Raw genomic sequence first — 22,500 nt, forward strand, 5'->3', positions numbered from 1 at the left:
TTGCATCTAAACAAGAAGCTTCGATGTGTTTTCCAACTAGAACTGATGGTCTGTTAGTTTTACACAGAACCATCCTTTGTGATAAACGAGAACGTGTTTACCATCATTTGTCATCTAGTTAACATCTAGTTTAATTTTAGAAAAAAACTTAACAGTGATATATGATTAAATACATATATACATATATATATTTAGAATTGCCTGCTGGACCCAGAAACTCGTTGTTGTTTATCAGAAACTTCCTTTTTAAGAATTAGATGTTCATTTTTTTACAATCAAATTCCCTGCAATGTTTTGAAAAATAGGCTATAAAAGAAAAAAACAACAACCTGTGCTTACTAGATTTCTGTTATGTCCAATGAAGCACAAATTAATGTGTCATTCCGACAATATTTACACAGTTCTGTTAAATCCTGATTACTGTCGGAACACGTGTTCGTTTGCAGACTGCGTTTATGCAATCATTTAATGCAAGACTTAAGACTTAAATCTAATATATAAATAGGTCTATATAAACTTCTAAATCTAACGCAGATAATTATTAGGTCTAAAGTATTTTTTGTTTATTTATTAGAGGCAGAATTAATGCAAAAGCTTATATGCTCACATCATCACACTAATAAAATCTAGATTGCGTAAACATGAATTATGAAAAACGAAAGCGCCAAAGATTTATATTTTAATGATTCATGTTTATAAAATTGTTATTATTTGATTTTCTATTAATCTGAATGATAACATTAACAGATTGGTAAATATAATAACGAGGAACAGTTAGTCTCGGATGATGATATGACAAGCACATAACATTTTTTATTTAAATGCTGTTAAACAGTTATGCTATAAACGTCATTAAATAATATTGCTTGCCTGCATCTATTAGAAAATAATAAAGTGATATCTAGAAAGCATTTTAAGAACGAATAGGCCTATTTAAAATACATATATATTTAATTTACCAGCTAAAGTATGATGAATATACATAAACATCTAATTAAATGAAATAAAATCGTTTTATTTTATTATTTTAATTTCCATGGAGGATTGTATTATTTGAGATCTTTAAAAGCAAAAAGTTTCACTTTGTTCTCAATGTCGCTGAGATGAAAGCGTTCTGAAACCGAATCGTTTTAAACAGCCATGTGTGCATCCTGGTTAGAGAAGATTCATGTCTAATTTTAAAGCTGATTTTCTGTAGATTTGGTTGACATGCACACACTGATTCTGTGGTTTGCAGTGATGCCGCGACCCGACGGTGAGTGACGACGATCGTGTTATCAACGGATTCGGATCAAGAGCTCGGATTGACAGAACATCCAAAGATGTCCGGTGAAGGACTCGGTTCTGCGCTGACCTCGAGCGCGGAGGTGGACAGCAGGAAAGTGTCACCGATCATCTGCGAGGATGAACTCTCGGGCGGAGGCCGGTACATACTCGACGGACTCGGCTCCAACCGATACTTCATGATGGGCTCGACGCAGCAAACGCAGGAGAGTTCCTTGTTTCCGTACACGAGCCAGACGGGAGGCGTGTACTCTGGTTCGGACGGATCGCGGTACGCGGCGTCGCTGCACTACGGCTCCGTGCTTCCCTCCGCGGGCTTCTGTCAGTCTCTGTGCGCGGGACGCGGTGACTTCGGCGCGGGATATCAGTTCGGACAGGGTTCTGGAAACAGCTACCACTCGTACCAGGGCTCCGGGTCCGGTATCGGCTCCGTGGCTCTGTCCGGTACGGCACTCCGAGCTCAGGTGTATCTGTGCAACCGGCCGCTGTGGCTCAAATTCCACCGACACCAAACCGAGATGATCATCACCAAACAGGGCAGGTGAGCGATCACACCTCTGCTTCGGAACAGTGCACCATGGACACTGCTAGTCACTTTTTTAAATGATAGATGATGCTCTAAAATACAAAACAGACGGGTTTAAACAAAAGTTTATTATAAGAAATTAAACAGCCGGGTAAATGGATTATAAAAACTGTTTTAAAAATTCTTAGTACACAAAAGAACGTTTTAAATAGAGTTTAGGTCAAAATTATATAAGTATTTTTACCTGGCGCAAAATAACAGGTGATCTCGAACTGGCGTAGCTATTAATATAGCAACAGCAACGCGCATTTGTGAGGCTATAGATGTTTTATAATAATGGTAAATAGCCTAGTAATAATAATAGACAAATAAACAGTTGTTTTAATAAATGACAATTGTAAAGTAACCCAAATCACAAACAACCTGTTGAAAATTTCGGATACTCCGATTACAGAAATGCGTTTTCAAATAGGCTATGATTTCAATATTTAGATCACACAATAAAATACTATAGCAACAGTATGCGCGCTTGTGTTGTCATAAATAGTTTTGATACTATTGGTGTTCCATAATGACGTTAACTGCGATGAAACAAATAGACGCGTTTAATCAACCTTTCATTTTAGTAAACAACACCTGCTGGTCGAAGAGTTCTATTCTTATTACAGAAATAACTTGTAAATATTTTTGCGACGATCGAATTCTGTTAATTAAGCTAGAGTGTTTAAATAAGAACGCATTTTATATGCCTAGGCTATATGAACGCGGCTATATCGGGGGTCTTTTTAAAATTGCCTACTTTTATTAAAACGGGTTTTCAAGTATTTCTGTAGGCTAGTTAATCACAGATTTTGACATGGCGAAAAAAGGCGCTATGTGTTGTTATAAAAGCTGTTGTAATTCATCAGTTTATCACAAAGTTCAACCTATTTTCGATTTTTTTTTAAAAATGTTGCTACCTGAAATAGCGCTATTAGATTTTTTTAAACAAGAATAGAAATTCTTTATAAACGTTAATTTCCTATGAATGCCGTAGATATATTTTTGCACAAATTAATTTTGTATTTTCTGTTTAATTTATTTCATTTGCATTAATTCTTTGTCTGTTTTTCCTGACAGACGGATGTTCCCCTTTCTAAGCTTCAATATCACCGGTTTGAGTCTGACCACGCATTATAATGTGTTTGTGGAGATAGTTCTGGCCGATCCCAACCACTGGAGATTTCAGGGCGGAAAATGGGTGACCTGCGGGAAAGCCGACAATAACATGCAAGGCACGGAGGACTAAATATATATAGTTTTATATATTTAATGTGCATTATTATTAGCCTACTTCATTTAAATTTGATTTGACTGTTTTAGGAAATAAGATTTACGTCCACCCTGAATCCCCGAACACAGGAGCTCACTGGATGAGACAAGAAATCTCTTTCGGTAAACTCAAACTAACAAACAACAAGGGAGCGAATACTACCACCGCACAGGTGAATAACGCGAGAGGAATAATTAATTATGCCTAAACAATTCGTGCATGCTAAATGTAGGCGTGCATTGCTTATTAGGCTTTGATAAAATAGTTTTATCAGCTTGCGCTAAAAAATGCATACTTTAAACATGTGCTCTGTTTTCATCTGATCTACGTCTTTTAATCAGATGATCGTCCTTCAGTCTCTACACAAGTACCAGCCCAGGCTTCACATCGTCGAAGTGTCCGACGACGGAATCGAAAGCTCAGGACGAGACTCGAAGACTCAGATCTTCACCTTTCCTGAGAACCAGTTCATCGCTGTGACAGCCTATCAGAACACTGATGTACGAGCATCCATCAAGATGTGTGTGTGTGTGTGTGTGTGTGCTTCACACACTCCGTTAGGACTGATCCTTACTTCTGTGTTCTTCTTCTTCTTCTAGATCACGCAACTCAAGATCGACCACAATCCTTTCGCCAAGGGCTTTAGAGATAATTATGACACGTGAGTAGCTATATTATCCACATGATAGTTCACCATACACTATAAAATAAATCTGCTTTATTGGCATCGATGGTTCCACGAAGAACCTTTTATCTATCATCCATGGAGTCTTTCCATTGCACAAAGGGTTCTTTAGATTATTAAAATATTCTTCAGACTAAGAAAAAATTGTTATTTCAAAACGGATCACTGCAAGGTTCTTTGATGAAACCAAATCAGTGCTTCTATACTCCTAAAAATAAAGGTTCTTTAAAGGTTCGAAGAACCTTTAACAGCCAAAGAAACTTGAAATTCCACTGTGGTTCTGGGGAATATTTAAAGAAAATAAAAACTTTTTTTCCCCCATGAAATCATTAGCTAGAATGTGATTTGGGAGCCAATAATGGTTCTTCTGTGGCCTCACTGTTAAAACCTCACTTTAAAACCTTTATTTTTTAAAGTGTAGAACCACAAAACTTTCTTTAAATGTTCATAAAATGGTCCTTCTAAGAATTGAGATCACTAAAAAGAAACCCAAAGAGGTGCTTTAATACTCCTAAAAAAATAAAATAAAGGGTCTTTATTGGCATTGATGAAGAACCTTTAACACCCAACTTTACATCCAACAAAAGGTTCTGAAAAACAAAAAACATTTTACGCAGTAAACTCCTAAAATAAATGGTTTAATTACATTCTTGTTACAGTGTAATAATACATTTAAGGACGTATCTCAGTAACTATGCTTTACTCTCTGGTGAAGGTTAGGATTAGCTATGCATGATTTAACAAGGACACCTTCAAATAAAGTGTTACCAGTGGTTGTTTTAAGAAGTGTTCACTCAAATGTTCTCTGAGGAAGCCAAAATGTTCTTCTGTGTGTTCTTTGCATTCATCTCTCAGGATGTACACGGTTCCAGAGCGGGAAAGACTCACTCCGTCTCCGTCAGACTCTCCTCGCGCGCGCTACACGATGCAACCCTTTCTGCAGGACCAGTTTGTCACCAATCTGACCCCGAGTCGCCTGTACAACACCGAGCGGACGGTTTCGCAGACAAACAGCATGCTTTCTCCTGCGCTGGAGGACGCTAGCGCTGCTCAGAGGTGGCTGGTCACTTCAGTGCAGCAGACCAGTGGAAACAAGCTGGAGCTGACGGCGTACGAGGGCGATTACTCCAGCTCGCTGTTACCATACAGCTTCAAATCCTTACCTCTGCAGAGCGCACACTCGCTGGGCTACTATCCAGACGCAGCCTTCACATCCGTCACCGCTGGATGGGGCTCCAGAGGCTCTTATCCCAGAAAAGTGGCGTCCGGATTGCCCTGGTCCCCCAGACCGAGTCCCACAGATCTCACAGGCGACCACATGCTAGATAAAGACAAATCTAGGGAAGGGAACACGGTTAGTCAGACTGTGGCCTGGATGGAGAGCACGCCGTCTTTGAAACCTCTAGACTCTGAGGAACCCAGCATTTACTCGGTGGTTTGCAAACGGAGACGGGTTTCCCTCGACGAGTCAGGAGCGGAGAACTCTCCCACGGTCAAGTGTGAAGATTCCAGCGCCTCAGAAACCTTCACCAAGGACACTTCATCAAACTCCAAGACCATCGGCTACTACGCCTTCTACGCCGGCAGCTAGAGAAACCTCGGTCTCCCGTCTGAATGCTTTCAATCCATCAGTTTGGCCCTTTTGTAATTTATTGAAATCTCAAACAAATCGTTTCTGTCCAAAGGTAGATGATATGTCATTTTGAAAAGGCTGTTGTATGCATTAAACCACTGCTGTTTTGGATTGGTATTTTCTTTTCTTTTCTTTTCTTCTGAATATACAGTATTATTAATTAATTTAAAGTATGCAAACATGACAGAATGGAAAAAAATATTCAGAAAAGAGCTTTGAAAACTGGTGCCTTTTCCACAACTATATAAAAATAATAATAATTCAGTAACACTTCAGTTTAGAGAATAATTCTAACTAGTTGACTATATTATTCGTTTTTTATGAACTTATAAAGCACATACTTATGAGTTTATTGAGGCACAATCTTTAAGTAGCTAATAGTTAGTTAATATGTCCCCAAACTAGATCAAAACATCACAATATAGCAAATCTCCAAAGACAAAGCTACTCAGATCAAAGAAAGATCAGTAAGTGAAGGGTGAAGATATGGTGGATTATTACATATTAACAGGAATCCAAATTTGGACTAACCCAACCATTGGGTTAATTTTTTACATTACATTTTTAACCCAAAAATTGGGTTAGTCCAAATTTGACCCCAAGTTGGCTTGAAGTAACCCATCATTTTTTAGAATGTGCACAAATAGAAATATATAGTAAGTGAATGAAGTGTTGCTCACTAGCTGTTGAGGACACTGACCTCTAGTGTAAGAACATCTAATCAGTCCCTTAAAGGGAGTTCACCAAATATTGACGAATCTGTCATCGTCCACTTATTCCAACCCTGTATGAGTTTGTTTCAGCTGCTGAACACAGATGATATTTGGAAGAATGTTGGTAACCAAACAATCGCTCTTAGTCACTGCCTTCTAAAGAATTGTTTTCTATACTATGGAAGTCAATGGCTACCAGCAAGCTTTTGGTTACCAACATTCTTCAAAATATCTTCTTTTGTGTTCAACAAAAACTCTTACAGGTTTGGACCAACATGAGGGTCAGGGTTCATTTTTGGGTGAGCTGTTCCTTTAAAATATTTCAAATTTGATAATGTCTTTTAACGATTTTAGAAATTAACTGGCGAGACGATTTAAGAAAAAGACCTGCTCCATCATGAATCTTCTAGAGTTTAACCTCTCTATATAACGACATCATTTCAATACAATCATGCAATTTCTCCAACAGATTCAAAGTGAATCAGATGCAGAACACTGAGAGGAAACCAAGAGAAGATTCAGTCGATTTGGTGAATGTCTTCAAGAGGTTTCTGTTAGAGTTAGGTTGAGAAATCAAACTCAACAGTGACACGAACACAATACATGAACTTTATATCACTTTCAAACGGTTTACAAAGGGCTTGCATGTACATAAGCATTCAGAAGAAACCAAACAACTAGCATTAAATAGTTAACATTGCACACCAGAAGAACATGTGAAGAGTTTGAGGTGATGCAGAAGCACGCCAAGACACTTCTGCTGTTCACAGATGAACAAATATCATAAATAATATCTCAGCGGTCAACTTGGGACGGTTATTATCAGTCATGCAAGTACAGCTCCTGATCCAAATACTGAAATACTCTCCAAACTCACATTTCAATAGCATCTTTCAAAATCGGACACAAATTGTGTCATAAACATTATTTCTTTCCCTCAAATAATAATAAAAACTAATTAATAAATGAAAGGGAATTCATTACTTCATGGTGTACCAGTTTTCATTCCCCTTAAAACGTCCTTCATATTGATCAACTTTAAAATAAGACTTCATATCTTGATTTCAGGATGTTGGGATCTGCACTCAAACCAGACCAAATCACTGAGGAAGATATTCATTTGTGCAGTTCATGCAACATTCAATGGCACGACTTCTTTGCTCTTTCAAGCCTTCATTTTTGGAAGCATGATTTAAAACCTTTTAATGTGGCTGTTTTTAAAAAACGAGGACAAAATAATAAAAATGCATCAGACTTCCAGAAAGTTCTGAGACATCCACCACTGAATGTTGTCTATAGGTCCATCAGATTGATTGGCGTTCATCTGATGCAGGTGAAAAACAGCATTATGATAAAAGACATTACACTAATAAAGGGCCTTAAACGGAGCCCGGTGGACATTATACGAGAAGCTCTACTTTAGAGCATAGAAATCAGACTGATCTGGAAATAAATTAATCTGGTCAGACTTGGATGGGTTTTCTGCTACGTCTCAGTTCTTCTTTCCATTTCCTCATGGCCCACTTCCGAGTAGAAACTCCAGAAAGAGTCGAGCGTCGTTCCTCCTGCAGGAACAGAGACATTCAGGTCATCATCTAACGCTAGAATAAAAGCAGAGTGAGGGAACTCTGAGATAAGACACAGATTCCAGATCTGATCACTCAGACAGTTGATCATAGCACTGTTAGACACACCAGGGTCATGGGTTCCATTCCCAGGGAGTGCATCAAGTTAAATGCATAGAAGTATCTTCCAAATGCTTTAATGTAAACTTCATCAGGTGCATGCTGGGATGCTTTGAAAGTCATTTAACCCTCTAAGTGCTCTTGGGTCATTTGATAGAAGAAGAAAAAAGGTTAATGGTTTGGTTTTTTGTTTAGAATTTTTTACTTCATCAAAATGTAACTTGGTAAAGGTTTAGCACTTATTTTCACACACACACACACACACACACACAGTTTAGTTAAATGGCCTTAGATAAAAAGCGTCACACTTGTAATGTTTGCATTGGAAATTAATGAAAAATGAATTTGATCAAATGGAAATGTTGGGTGCTGTGCCCAAACAAAAGCTTACTGTGATTTTTTATGTTCGTTTGAGATATCAACTTCAAATTTGGAACACAACATTATATATATATATATAGTATAGTTATTTGAAAAAAGTATTTTTTGTGCATGTTTTTATCACTTTTTTCACTTAAAAAGAGAACAAACTTAAGTCTGTTCTCCAAAACATTCAATATTTACGAGAGTTTTTTTAGGTTGGAAATTCAACTTTCAGGTCTACGCTCGAAAAGTGATTAATAAGTGCAATAAAATCCACTAAAAACTGGAAAAATTAAAATGACCTAAATTATAGCATATGCGTTTGATTTCAATCATTTCTGATCACCACACGAGGAGCTCCAGACGTCTAAAAGAAGATGAGGGTGCTCTCTAATAATGACTGAGGTCAGTCTCCATACACACCTCGTAGGCCGGCGGTTCTGAAGAAGGAACCGGACTATAGGCTGGCGGTGAAAGTTCTAGACACGGATAATCCACCTCATCACTGAGATCTGCAGATGGAGCTGGGTTCATGTGGATCACCATCAGACGCTTCCTCTGGAGAAGAAGCACATCCACACATCAGTGTCTCAACCACCCATCTCAGACGTGACCACTAAACCAGTCATGAGCTCTCCACCGACGTCTGGTTTGTGAGGAGGACAATATTTGTCTGAGATACAACTGTTAGAAAATCTGGAATCTGAGTGTGCAAAAAAATCTAAATATTGAGAAAATCATCTTTAAAGTTGTTCGAAATAAAGTTCTTAGCAATGCATATTACTAATCAAACATTAAGTTTTGATATATTTACGGTAGGAGATTTACTAAATATCTTCATGGAACATGATCTTTACTTAATATCCTATTGATTTTTGGCATAAAAGAGAAATGTATCATTGTGACTCATACAATGTATTGTTACAAATATACCCCAGACTCAACACTGCTTTTGTGCTCCAGAGACACACATATAAACACTGTTTTACCGATCTACACCAGCAGCACGACGTCATGATGATGAGAAGAGAGAAGATGAGCGCCAGAACATTACAAGCGATGAAGGCGATGTTTGCGGTCTGAGACGAGGGACTCTCGGAGCGGCCGCTCACGAAATGTGTTCGCAGAGCAGCTCCAACCATCTACAACAGCAGCAGAATCACAGCGTTACTGACACACTCATCATCACACCCAAGAAGAAGAAGAAACACAAATCTCCCTCAACTTTTCAAATCACGTCATCTGAGCAAACTATTTCACATTGCAGCTTGAAAACATTTTGATGGCTTAGCATTAAGCACTCACATCTCCGAGAAACACGAATAAGACTTGGACGAAAAACACGACGACGGCCGTCAGCACATTGCAGATATTGAGCAGATTCAGCACTTGAGAAGTGACCACCTGACCATCACAAACATGGTTTCATTTAATATCACACACGTCTGCAGAGAACGGTCCGTAAGAGCGTAAGAATGATGACTGACCAGACAGGGGTTGTGTGAACACGCAGCTGTAGCTGTTATCACTCCGATTAAAATCACCTACAGACACAGACGAAATCAGCAATATGAACATTATCCAGCATTTATCTATCATGTCAGTTATAAATTCATATGTGCACTACAGATTTAACATTTGGAATTATAATTAGTCGCTCCTGTTCACCGAGGCTCTGTTTATTTGATTAAAAATACAGTAAAAATTTTAGTATTTGTAATCAGCTGTTCTCTGTGTGAATCTGTGTTAAAGTGTAATTTATTTCCGTGTTTTCAGCATCATTCCTCCAGTCTTCAGTGTCACATGATCTTCAGATATCATGAAAATATGATGATTTACTGCTCGAGAAACATTTCTGATTCTAAATCACAGAAACAAATGACACTTTAACATATATTCTCACAGAAATCTGCTGTTTGCAATAATTAAAATTTTTACTGTAATTTTTATTAAGTTAAATGCAGCCTTGGCGAAGAATGCAGAAGAGTCTTCTTTCAGCAAACGTGAGAAATTCTGATTATTCTGAGCTGTGTATAATAAAAGAGACTCACAAAAGCAGCCGGTATTAAGAGCCAGAGAGTGTAATTCCAGTAGACGAGCCCAAACACCCCAGCACCGGTCAGGATCTCCAGCCACTGCCACACACACACACACACACACACACAGGTTCAGCCGGAGCTCACACACTCTCAGCTCTAGACATGATCAGTTAAAGCATAAGTCTTCACCCCCAGGATCGCCGGCTTGATCATCAGGAAGCCCTTCACTCCTGGATGCTCTCCGGGCTTGGACTCTGTGATGTGAAGAGGAGGATCGGCCGGATCCTGCGGAGCTGAGGAGTTGAGGATCACCTCCACTCTTCTGGACATCTTCACACACACACACACACACACACACTAATGAGAGTTTCACAATCACCTGTGTTTTCATTCCTGCAGCTGAAGAACAAGAAGTCATTGTTCACCACATTCTTTGAGCAGTAGAACCAGATGAACCTGCACGGCGCTCTGATTCTCACACACATCATCATTAAATCTCTCTCAGTTTGTGTTGATGAATTTAAAGATGACTTACTGATATTTATTATGAGTTTTACAGTTATTAGGCCAATTTAAGATCTTTCTACAAGCAGCACAAACTCCAAACAATGTTTTATCAACTCCATGTGTGAGGTCAGATAAACTGGGACAGTTTCAGCCATTGAGATGACCGGAAACAACACCCCAGTCACCCTGAATTCACCCTACTGAAGCAAAACTAAAAGCTCTAGTCCTCAGCTTCATATAACCCTCAGTTCTCCCGTTTAAAGTGATTCAGCTCAGTGAAATGACTGGTAATATGAAGAGATAGAGTTACCTTGTCGTCGGTGTTGCTCTGGCTGTGTTCAGGTGAGAATCGAGAGGAACTCCTCCTCGAGACACGCGGAGAATGTGTGATTCATCTCTGTCTGATGATCGTCATTATTCTCAAACCCACACACGCGTGCTCACTCAATAACTTTCTATTGTACATAACCCGAATCACACTAACGCGAACAGAAAACCGCAGATTCACAGTTTAAACTAAAGAAATCAAGACTTTATGTGGTTTTAACACGAGGGTTTTTACAAATAAAGTTCAGTCAGGTTTAGCTGACTTCTCGTACAAATTTGTGTCAGATTCACATTATTAAAACACAATGCTCTGGGATTTTAAAGTTTAAAAGATTCCAAATTATGTTTCCTGATAGTTTTACTGACAGATGGGATGTTTTTTTTATTTATTAAACGTCACTTTATTTAAACTATAGCTAATATCCTAAGAAAAGAAAAATCGCAATAAAACGAATAAAATAAATAAAGGTTGGTGCGACATTCAGCGTGATTGCGTCACGAGCGTCTAGAGTTCGAATCCCATCTAACGAAGGGCGAAAACATCAAAAACTACCCTTTTGAGTAAAATAAAAAAAAAAAATATTTAAAATTAGCCACATTTGTTAGATATAATCAGATCATCTCAACAAACAAACAGAGAGATTTCTCCTCGTTCTTATTCTAGAGAAAAGATTAAAGATCACATACAAAAATGGTTTCGAATATATTATGACTGTATTTGCCCAGGCAATAAACATGAGTTTCCAATTCAAATCCAGGAACCGATGAAGAAAAAATAAATAACATGAAATCCCTAGATTAAAAAAAAAAAAAAACCCGAAGATTTAAAAATGACAAATGCCGATAAGTTTTTAACCGGAAGTATCGCCTCAATATTGAAGATGTAAAAAGGAGATAATGAAAGAGAAAACTCTGATCAGATCAGTGTATTTGTGAAACTGTGGCGAATCTGTTCCATGTGAAATCCTGTCATCACACGACACTCAAACACAGGAGCAGAAAACCACACGATCACCTGATCCTGGAGAAACCTCCTCACGCTTCATGAAGAGATCACATCAACAAAACATGCACAATGAGACAAACACGGTTTATTCGTGCAAAATGTGTTTTATTGTGAATAAGACGGCGTGTTAAAAGAGGGACTGGACACTCATAATTGACATAAAAACAGTCGAGGAACAGAAAATAGAGACAGAAAATATTTACACAGAATTAATATTTTGAGACACTTTCCACTGAAGAGCATTGCATGAGCGCAGGTGAACTCCACCTGAAACCGCTGCATAACTAGTGTTTTTCTCAACGTCTTCTGTGATTCACTCCAATAAAGTAAAGCTTCATTTTAAACGCAAATGATTAATAATTGAATATATATATATTTGATAGCGTCATGAATATATCCGGAGTAATGTTGGGTAATACAATGAAATACACTGAGAATGAAGCAGCAGGTTTATCTGGAGTCAGTTCACTTCTTGAAGAACTTCTTGTTGAGGAGGAAGATGAGCAGGTTGACGTTGACTTTGGCTTTATCGAACATCTTCATCACGGAGACTTCCTCGTACTGCAGCTGCAGCAGATCCTGCACACACACACACACACACACACACACACACATCACTCCTTGTGTTTATGTCACAGAGGAACAGAGACACCGTCACAGCATCTGGAGCTTCTCACCTGGTATTTGAGCGGGAATCTCTCCATGTCCACACCCATGAAACGAGCCTTCACCAGGAACGAGCCGTCCTCCTCACCGGGAACGATGTCAAAGATCACGTTCTTGAACCTGCGGACAGATCATGGACAGTCTCTTCTGCTCAGCTATGCTGTGTTTATTAGATCAAAAATACATCAAAACAGTGAAATATTATGATAATGTTAAATATCTGTTTTCTGTGTGAATCTGTGTTAAAGTGTAATTTATTTCTGTATTTTCAGCGTCATTCCTCCAGTCTTCAGTGTCACATGATCTTCAGAAATCAGAATAATATCATAATTTACTGTTCGAGAAACATTTCTGATTATCAATGTTGAACACATTAATATTTCTGTGGAAACTGATGCAGTTTATTTTACAAGATTCAAAGATGAATAGAAAGTTCAAGAGAACAGCATTTATTTGAAATAGAAATCTACTGTAACATTATAAATGTCTTTACTGCCACTTTTCATCAATTTAATGCGTCTGAGATGAATATGAAAGTATTATTTCTTTCAAAAAGCCTTTAAATCATTGAACGATTCAGTCTATTCGACTCACTGAATCACTCTGACTCAGAATCAGTGTATGTGAGCACTGTATCAACCAATCAGCACTGAGCATGGTGTGTGTGTCGTACTGTGTGACGGGCAGGTCTTCGATCTCCAGCAGAACTCCTTTCTCATGCAGACGTGCAGCTGTGTATGTGAGAGTCGCCCGCTTCTTCTTCCCTTTACTGTCACACGCTTTCTTCCCATTGACTTTACTGACGGACAGAGAACATCACACACACACACCGTCACATGTTCAGCAGGCAGGTGTGTATGAGTGTGTGTGTGTGAGAGTGCGAGTGTGTGTGTGTGTGTGTACCTGCTGGTGAGGTTCTGCAGGCAGGTGTGTGTGTGTGTGTGTGAGTGAGTGTGTGAGTGAGTGAGAGAGAGAGTGCGAGTGTGTGTGTGTGTACCTGCTGGTGAGGTTCTGCAGGCAGGTGTGTATGAGTGAGTGTGTGTATGAGTGAGTGTGTGAGTGTGTGTGTGTGTGTACCTGCTGGTGAGGTTCTGCAGGCAGGTGTGTATGAGTGAGTGTGTGTGAGTGTGTGTGTGTACCTGCTGGTGAGGTTCTGCAGGCAGGTGTGTATGAGTGAGTGTGTGTGTGAGTGTGTGTGTGTACCTGCTGGTGAGGTTCTGCAGGCAGGTGTGTGTGAGTGTGTGTGTGTGTGAGTGTGTGTGTGTACCTGCTGGTGAGGTTCTGCAGGCAGGTGTGTATGAGTGAGTGTGTGTGTGAGTGTGTATGTACCTGCTGGTGAGGTTCTGCAGGCAGGTGTGTATGAGTGAGTGTGTGTGTGAGTGTGTGTGTGTGTGAGTGTGTGTGTGTACCTGCTGGTGAGGTTCTGCAGGCAGGTGTGTATGAGTGAGTGTGTGTATGAGTGAGTGTGTGAGTGTGTGTGTGTGTGTACCTGCTGGTGAGGTTCTGCAGGCAGGTGTGTATGAGTGTGTGTGTGTGTGTGTGTGTGTGTATGAGTGAGTGTGTGTGTGAGTGTGTGTGTACCTGCTGGTGAGGTTCTGCAGGCAGGTGTGTATGAGTGTGTGTGTGTGTGAGTGTGTGTGTACCTGCTGGTGAGGTTCTGCAGGCAGGTGTGTATGAGTGAGTGTGTGTGTGAGTGAGTGTGTGAGTGTGTGTACCTGCTGGTGAGGTTCTGCAGGCAGGTGTGTATGAGTGTGTGTGTGTGTGTGTGTGTGTGTATGAGTGAGTGTGTGTGTGAGTGTGTGTGTACCTGCTGGTGAGGTTCTGCAGGCAGGTGTGTATGAGTGTGTGTGTGTGTGAGTGTGTGTGTACCTGCTGGTGAGGTTCTGCAGGCAGGTGTGTATGAGTGAGTGTGTGTGTGTGAGTGTGTGTGTACCTGCTGGTGAGGTTCTGCAGGCAGGTGTGTATGAGTGTGTGTGTGTGAGTGTGTGTGTGTACCTGCTGGTGAGGTTCTGCAGGCAGGTGTGTATGAGTGAGTGTGTGTGTGAGTGTGTGTGTGTACCTGCTGGTGAGGTTCTGCAGGCAGGTGTGTGTGAGTGTGTGTGTGTGTGAGTGTGTGTGTGTACCTGCTGGTGAGGTTCTGCAGGCAGGTGTGTATGAGTGAGTGTGTGTGTGTGTGTGTGTGTACCTGCTGGTGAGGTTCTGCAGGCAGGTGTGTATGAGTGAGTGTGTGTGTGAGTGTGTGTGTGTACCTGCTGGTGAGGTTCTGCAGGCAGGTGTGTGTGAGTGTGTGTGTGTACCTGCTGGTGAGGTTCTGCAGGCAGGTGTGTATGAGTGAGTGTGTGTGTGTGTGTGTGTGTACCTGCTGGTGAGGTTCTGCAGGCAGGTGTGTATGAGTGAGTGTGTGTGTGTGAGTGTGTGTGTACCTGCTGGTGAGGTTCTGCAGGCAGGTGTGTATGAGTGAGTGTGTGTGTGAGTGTGTGTGTACCTGCTGGTGAGGTTCTGCAGGCAGGTGTGTATGAGTGAGTGTGTGTGAGTGTGTGTGTGTACCTGCTGGTGAGGTTCTGCAGGCAGGTGTGTATGAGTGAGTGTGTGTGTGAGTGTGTGTGTGTACCTGCTGGTGAGGTTCTGCAGGCAGGTGTGTGTGAGTGTGTGTGTGTGTGAGTGTGTGTGTGTACCTGCTGGTGAGGTTCTGCAGGCAGGTGTGTATGAGTGAGTGTGTGTGTGAGTGTGTGTGTGTGTGAGTGTGTGTGTGTACCTGCTGGTGAGGTTCTGCAGGCAGGTGTGTATGAGTGAGTGTGTGTGTGAGTGTGTGTGTGTGTGTGTGAGTGTGTGTGTGTACCTGCTGGTGAGGTTCTGCAGGCAGGTGTGTATGAGTGAGTGTGTGTGTGAGTGTGTGTGTGTGTGTGTGAGTGTGTGTGTGTACCTGCTGGTGAGGTTCTGCAGGCAGGTGTGTATGAGTGAGTGTGTGTGAGAGTGTGAGTGAGTGAGAGTGCGAGTGTGTGTGTGTGAGAGTGTGTGTGTGAGTGTGAGTGAGCGAGAGTGTGTGAGTGAGTGTGTGTGAGAGTGTGAGTGAGCGAGAGTGCGAGTGTGTGTGTGAGTGAGAGTGTGAGTGAGCGAGAGTGTGTGAGTGAGTGTGTGTGAGAGTGTGAGTGAGCGAGAGTGCGAGTGTGTGTGTGAGTGTGAGTGAGCGAGTGTGTGTGTGTGTGAGAGTGTGAGTGAGCGAGAGTGCGAGTGTGTGAGTGTGAGTGAGCAAGTGTGTGTGAGAGTGTGAGTGAGCGAGAGTGCGAGTGTGTGTGTGTATGAGTGAGTGTGTGTGTGAGTGTGTATGTACCTGCTGGTGAGGTTCTGCAGGCAGGTGTGTATGAGTGAGTGTGTGTATGAGTGAGTGTGTGTGTGAGTGTGTGTGTGTACCTGCTGGTGAGGTTCTGCAGGCAGGTGTGTATGAGTGAGTGTGTGTATGAGTGAGTGTGTGTGTGAGTGTGTGTGTGTACCTGCTGGTGAGGTTCTGCAGGCAGGTGTGTATGAGTGAGTGTGTGTATGAGTGAGTGTGTGTGTGTGTGTGTGTGTGTGTGTGTGTGTGTGTGTGTGTGTACCTGCTGGTGAGGTTCTGCAGGCAGGTGTGTATGAGTGAGTGTGTGTGTGTGTGTGTGTGTGTACCTGCTGGTGAGGTTCTGCAGGCAGGTGTGTATGAGTGTGTGTGTGTGTGAGAGTGTGTGTGTACCTGCTGGTGAGGTTCTGCAGGCAGGTGTGTATGAGTGAGTGTGTGTATGAGTGAGTGTGTGTGTGTGTGTGTGTGTGTGTGTGTGTACCTGCTGGTGAGGTTCTGCAGGCAGGTGTGTATGAGTGAGTGTGTGTGTGAGTGTGTGTGTGTGTGTGTGAGTGTGTGTGTGTACCTGCTGGTGAGGTTCTGCAGGCAGGTGTGTATGAGTGAGTGTGTGTGAGAGTGTGAGTGAGTGAGAGTGCGAGTGTGTGTGTGTGAGAGTGTGTGTGTGAGTGTGAGTGAGCGAGAGTGTGTGAGTGAGTGTGTGTGAGAGTGTGAGTGAGCGAGAGTGCGAGTGTGTGTGTGAGTGAGAGTGTGAGTGAGCGAGAGTGTGTGAGTGAGTGTGTGTGAGAGTGTGAGTGAGCGAGAGTGCGAGTGTGTGTGTGAGTGTGAGTGAGCGAGTGTGTGTGTGTGTGTGAGAGTGTGAGTGAGCGAGAGTGCGAGTGTGTGAGTGTGAGTGAGCAAGTGTGTGTGAGAGTGTGAGTGAGCGAGAGTGCGAGTGTGTGTGTGTATGAGTGAGTGTGTGTGTGAGTGTGTATGTACCTGCTGGTGAGGTTCTGCAGGCAGGTGTGTATGAGTGAGTGTGTGTATGAGTGAGTGTGTGTGTGAGTGTGTGTGTGTACCTGCTGGTGAGGTTCTGCAGGCAGGTGTGTATGAGTGAGTGTGTGTATGAGTGAGTGTGTGTGTGAGTGTGTGTGTGTGTACCTGCTGGTGAGGTTCTGCAGGCAGGTGTGTATGAGTGAGTGTGTGTGTGAGTGAGTGTGTGTGTGAGTGTGTGTGTACCTGCTGGTGAGGTTCTGCAGGCAGGTGTGTATGAGTGAGTGTGTGTGTGTGTGTGTGTGTGTGTGTGTGTGTGTGTGTGTGTGTGTGTGTGTGTGTACCTGCTGGTGAGGTTCTGCAGGCAGGTGTGTATGAGTGAGTGTGTGTGTGTGTGTGTGTGTGTACCTGCTGGTGAGGTTCTGCAGGCAGGTGTGTATGAGTGTGTGTGTGTGTGAGAGTGTGTGTGTACCTGCTGGTGAGGTTCTGCAGGCAGGTGTGTATGAGTGAGTGTGTGTATGAGTGAGTGTGTGTGTGTGTGTACCTGCTGGTGAGGTTCTGCAGGCAGGTGTGTATGAGTGAGTGTGTGTGTGTGTGTGTGTGTGTGTACCTGCTGGTGAGGTTCTGCAGGCAGGTGTGTATGAGTGAGTGTGTGTATGAGTGAGTGTGTGTGTGTGTGTGTGTGTGTGTGTACCTGCTGGTGAGGTTCTGCAGGCAGGTGTGTATGAGTGAGTGTGTGTGTGAGTGTGTGTGTGTGTGAGAGTGTGTGTGTACCTGCTGGTGAGGTTCTGCAGGCAGGTGTGTATGAGTGTGTGTGTGTGAGAGTGTGTGTGTACCTGCTGGTGAGGTTCTGCAGGCAGGTGTGTATGAGTGAGTGTGTGTATGAGTGAGTGTGTGTGTGAGTGTGTGTGTGTACCTGCTGGTGAGGTTCTGCAGGCAGGTGTGTATGAGTGAGTGTGTGTGTGAGTGAGTGTGTGTGTGAGTGTGTGTGTACCTGCTGGTGAGGTTCTGCAGGCAGGTGTGTATGAGTGAGTGTGTGTGTGAGTGAGTGTGTGTGTGAGTGTGTGTGTACCTGCTGGTGAGGTTCTGCAGGCAGGTGTGTATGAGTGAGTGTGTGTGTGTGTGTGTGTGTACCTGCTGGTGAGGTTCTGCAGGCAGGTGTGTATGAGTGAGTGTGTGTGTGAGTGTGTGTGTACCTGCTGGTGAGGTTCTGCAGGCAGGTGTGTATGAGTGAGTGTGTGTGTGAGTGAGTGTGTGTGTGAGTGTGTGTGTACCTGCTGGTGAGGTTCTGCAGGCAGGTGTGTATGAGTGAGTGTGTGTGTGTGTGTGTGTGTACCTGCTGGTGAGGTTCTGCAGGCAGGTGTGTATGTACTGGCTGTAGTAATCCACCTGCTCGGAGTGGAAGCAGCTCTTACACTGCAGTGAGTTCAGTGTCTCTCTGAGTTTGACCAGCTCTGCCTGACGCCTCTGACGATACACACGCTGATGACGGATGTCCTACACACACACACACACACACACACACACACACAGAGCAGACGGTCAGCACACACACACACACCTGACGTCACCGTCACACACCTGACTCTGGTTACCTTGGCGATGAGCTGCAGTATCTGTGTTTGTGTGTCGGGGGGGCTGAGCGTCCCGATGGTCTCCAGTCTCCTCAGGTTCCTCTGGATCTTCCTCTTCTTCTCCTCCAGCGTCAGGTTCCCATCTGCGATCAACGACTGGTTCCTCTTCATCTTCTCCGGGGTTTGTGCATCTCTCCGAGCACGCTGATGCATCATCCAGCCGTGCTGCACCTCCTGGACACACACACACACACACACACACACACACACACACACACACACACACACACACACATGATGGGTTTTTATGAAGACTTTCCACAGAAGTAATAAACCATATATTCTATGGGCCAGGTTACATTTTTGGTAATTTTTGTTGTTTATGACCATATTATTAGTTCTTTCCCTTATATGTCTAAATGATTGTAATTCATTTTTATTTCAGCTTTAGATTTAGACATTTAGCAGGTGCTTTTATCCAGAGCCACTTACAAATGAGGACAACAGAACAGAAGAAGTCAAAAGAATAAATAAAGAATGATAGTGTTAGAGGGCTCTTTTAAAAAAATAATATAAAACAGATAGAATAGAAGTAGACTACAGCGAAAGGTGTTAATGGGTCAAGTGTTTCTTTCTTTTTATTGTTAAAAAGGACAGAAGTGGATAATATAGCTGCAAGCACATAAGGAAAACAAAATTAAATTTCACTTAGCAAGCCCGTAACCAACTAAATCAATGATTTAAAAGAAGCATTTTTGACAAATCCAGGAAATGTACCATAGAAATATGTTTTTTGATGTTTGTGACTGTTATAGCACCCCCTGTGTTCTGATCACGTTAACACTTTACATGCTTGTTTAGAAATCACGTCACATGTGCTCACCAGGTTTCGTGAAGTTTTCAGTTTTTCTTTTGGCTTTATAAGATTAGGGGTAAATTTGGACAAGGCCACTTCTGTACATGACCCTGTTATAGCTTCCAAAAGCAAAAATGTACATTTTTTAAAAAATATATAATTATTGATCGAGAAAGTCCGGAGTGTTTTTCAGATTGAGGGAAAAACCTAGGACTAGTTCGCAAAAGCATATTTTTTACATTTCGATTATTTGATTGACAGCAGTGGTTCTAGAGGCAAAGTGTGAGGAGTTCTATCATATGTGCAAAAAACTGGCACGTACAATCGTTTACACCATTGGAAAATGAGATATTGCTCCCCAGTGGCAGATTTCTTCCAAATTTCTCTCAGATCTCGGAGTCAAACAGGCCCACCAAATTTTGGTTCAGATTGGCGTCCATTAACCTGGTCTTAAAGGCGCTCACAATTCATCGGTCAATTTAAAATAAATCAAAAATCTTTCGCGAACGAATCTGAGGCATGTGATTTGTCTGGCGATGATTCCAACTACATAAAACGCTTGAGCTTGTGACTGAAAGTTTAGGAGTTATAAGTGATTTCATACTTTTGATCGCTGTAGCGCCCCCATCTGGGGCCGACTGGGGCGAGCATTGGTCACATAGTAAGTGGTGTGATTTGAGATACATTGAGATAGGACCGGTGGTAACTGATAGAAAACTGTTACAAAGAGACGCTTCTTGGTTTTTTGTGTGGAAATCATTAACCCATGACCATTAATCCCCTTTTTTTGTAAAGGTAAATAGTTGGCTTGACAATTATCCCTCACTGATTAAGATCAGCTGTTAACAATTTGAAACTGTGTTTATAAAAGTCCTCTGTTGTTTTTTGCCTCATGAGCACTAAAGAAAGCACAGGATGAAACGTCTGCTCATTGGTCTGTTTTTAAGATACTTTACACTTCTTTTTTTTTTTATATTTGCATTTGACAAATATATTTTTGATAGACACTTCTTGGTCTGATCGCATTTTTCCAGTGTGCTGATAACTTCAGCTACTTCAGTAAAAATAAAGTAAGAATGTAAGAAATGGCTGATTTTATTGACTGATAGCCTCTGCTCTGAACTACAGGAAGCTTTTTACATTTAAAGGTTACAATGAACAAAGCACAAACTTAAATTTAATTACTATTTATTTTTAACTTTAATAACCAATACTCAAAAGCAAAAAAAAAAAAAAAAAATACAACAACAAAAGTATGCAAACATGTAAATTGCACTCAAAGCAGTTTTTAAATTAACCTAAAATTATGTTACAATTTGTATTTGTTGTTGAAATATAATCATTTACACAGTGGCTGTAATAACTTGTTTCACAAAAGATACAGTAAAAAAGTAAGATTTCACTAACAGGTAAAGTCAAATAAAATGAATACACACACACACACACACACCATACACATATATGGTGTAGAGGTCTGTGTGTGTGTGGGCGGAGTCATCCGTACCTGATCTCTGGAGGCGGAGACTCGCAGCACGTCACTGAGTGTGTCACCAGGCTGAGTTCTGATCACATCGATGATCAACTGCTTAGTGCTGAAGAACAAGCAGACAGGAAATCAACACAAACTCACCATCACCATCATCAGAGCTGACACACACACGCAGCTCACCTCAGCAGGATCCCTCGTGCGTCAGGCTTGTCATCAGAGCTCTTGAAGACATCAAACTTGCTGGTGAGGGTCAGAGAAACCTCCATCTTTGACAAAGTCTGCTCCGCATTAGGATCTGAAGCGTTGTGCTGCCCTTCTCCTACACACACACGGGTCGAGATGAAGTCTAAGAACACTGCTAAGGTTCTAGGCTTTGAACAGAGCGTGACGCACCTACGAGCTCCTGGACAGACGGCACGGAGCCCAGCTCCTGCAGCAGCTGCTGAAGAGGATCGGACGGATCGGGACACAGACACTCCTGATGCTCACGCAGCAGCTGTTCACAACAAACACTGGATCATTCCCTCTTAGCTTCTGTACTACAGCATCACTAACATCATTCCTGTGGTTAGTGTGTCAGTGAATCTCCAGCACCACAGCATTAACAAACAACATGTTCAATTAAATTCATAAACAAATGACTTGTGATGCCCCAAAATTACAGCAACTGGAAATAAATTCAGAACATTTTGATGTTCACTTTAGACGAAGTATTTTTCATATAAGTTCATATTCATATTTTTACCAGTTTTAATTATTGAATGTGTTTTAAGAAATCTTGCATACAAATAGGTTTTTGTTTTTATATCTCAACAATGAAATGTAGCAGAAACTGTTATAACCTTAAAGGCCATGTTGCAGGTTAACCACCACTTTCGATTAATGCGTACATAAATCACTCAAGATATGTATATCATTTTTAAAATGTCTCAAAAATAGTCTTAAAGACCTATTTTTTCAGTTTTTGGTATTAACGTTTTTTTTATGCAACTCGGCAATGACGTCACGTTGGCGAGAAGTGGAGGAAAGGTAGCCTCAGTCTAGTATGATGCAGCGTTCCAGGCAACCCGTAACCCGTGTTTTTCCAACCTTAAACCCGTGAAAGTGCACAGGAACGGCAATCAAACTCGTGACTTCCCACCCGTGAACTCGTGTCTCGTACTAGATCGATGTACTCCGAGTTCCGAGGTCACACAGCACGCGAAACAATGATGACAGCCCCTACGGATAATACTTCCTACGGATGCAGTGTTTATGCAAGTGGCACACGTTGAAAAAACGATTTTAGGTCTATGTACTGTTGCAATAAAAAAAAATCCTTGCACTCAGAAAGTTTGGCGTAACTTGCCTGGAACGGTACAAAGTGGTTAGTCGTGGTATGAAATAGTGATTACGAGCTCAAAAACCTGCCTGGAACATAGCATCAGAACTAACGTTATAGCGACTGACTGGGATGATGAAGAGGTGGCAAGAGCCAACATGTATGATGACCTGCAGCTGTGTAATTTCGAACCTGCCAGACGTGAGAGGGCAAATGA

At 41.8% G+C, this 22,500-nt stretch overlaps 3 protein-coding genes across 3 annotated transcripts in view; 1 reads left to right on the forward strand and 2 right to left on the reverse strand.

The window, feature by feature from the left end:
- The window catches only part of eomesb (eomesodermin homolog b), a 5,781-nt gene extending 230 nt beyond the window's left edge, over positions 1-5,551 (forward strand). Inside the window, exons 2-7 of the mRNA XM_059568615.1 lie at positions 1,238-1,825; positions 2,930-3,084; positions 3,173-3,294; positions 3,464-3,622; positions 3,722-3,783; positions 4,663-5,551. Coding sequence (XP_059424598.1) covers positions 1,323-1,825; positions 2,930-3,084; positions 3,173-3,294; positions 3,464-3,622; positions 3,722-3,783; positions 4,663-5,398 — 1,737 coding nt within the window. The 5' untranslated portion in view covers positions 1,238-1,322 and the 3' untranslated portion in view covers positions 5,399-5,551. The remainder of the gene's footprint in view (positions 1-1,237; positions 1,826-2,929; positions 3,085-3,172; positions 3,295-3,463; positions 3,623-3,721; positions 3,784-4,662) is intronic.
- Positions 5,552-7,244: 1,693 nt separating this feature from the next.
- On the reverse strand, positions 7,245-11,554 carry LOC132158970 (uncharacterized). The gene is made up of 8 exons (XM_059568618.1): positions 11,058-11,554; positions 10,430-10,570; positions 10,253-10,336; positions 9,689-9,745; positions 9,507-9,605; positions 9,191-9,343; positions 8,625-8,759; positions 7,245-7,718 (listed from the first exon to the last, which is right to left on the reverse strand). Exons 2-8 carry the CDS (start codon positions 10,568-10,570, stop codon positions 7,617-7,619), a joined length of 771 nt encoding a protein of 256 aa, XP_059424601.1. The 5' UTR covers positions 11,058-11,554; the 3' UTR covers positions 7,245-7,616.
- A 633-nt stretch (positions 11,555-12,187) lies between these two features.
- The window catches only part of iqgap3 (IQ motif containing GTPase activating protein 3), a 32,666-nt gene continuing 22,353 nt past the window's right edge, over positions 12,188-22,500 (reverse strand). The window contains exons 31-38 of the mRNA XM_059568620.1: positions 21,356-21,458; positions 21,143-21,281; positions 20,978-21,065; positions 18,639-18,851; positions 18,380-18,540; positions 13,420-13,545; positions 12,758-12,866; positions 12,188-12,659 (exon numbers count right to left, since the gene is read on the reverse strand). Coding sequence (XP_059424603.1) covers positions 12,546-12,659; positions 12,758-12,866; positions 13,420-13,545; positions 18,380-18,540; positions 18,639-18,851; positions 20,978-21,065; positions 21,143-21,281; positions 21,356-21,458 — 1,053 coding nt within the window. The 3' untranslated portion in view covers positions 12,188-12,545. The remainder of the gene's footprint in view (positions 12,660-12,757; positions 12,867-13,419; positions 13,546-18,379; positions 18,541-18,638; positions 18,852-20,977; positions 21,066-21,142; positions 21,282-21,355; positions 21,459-22,500) is intronic.

Source organism: Carassius carassius, chromosome 15 (assembly GCF_963082965.1).
Source record: "Carassius carassius chromosome 15, fCarCar2.1, whole genome shotgun sequence".
Classification (NCBI taxonomy): domain Eukaryota; kingdom Metazoa; phylum Chordata; class Actinopteri; order Cypriniformes; family Cyprinidae; genus Carassius; species Carassius carassius.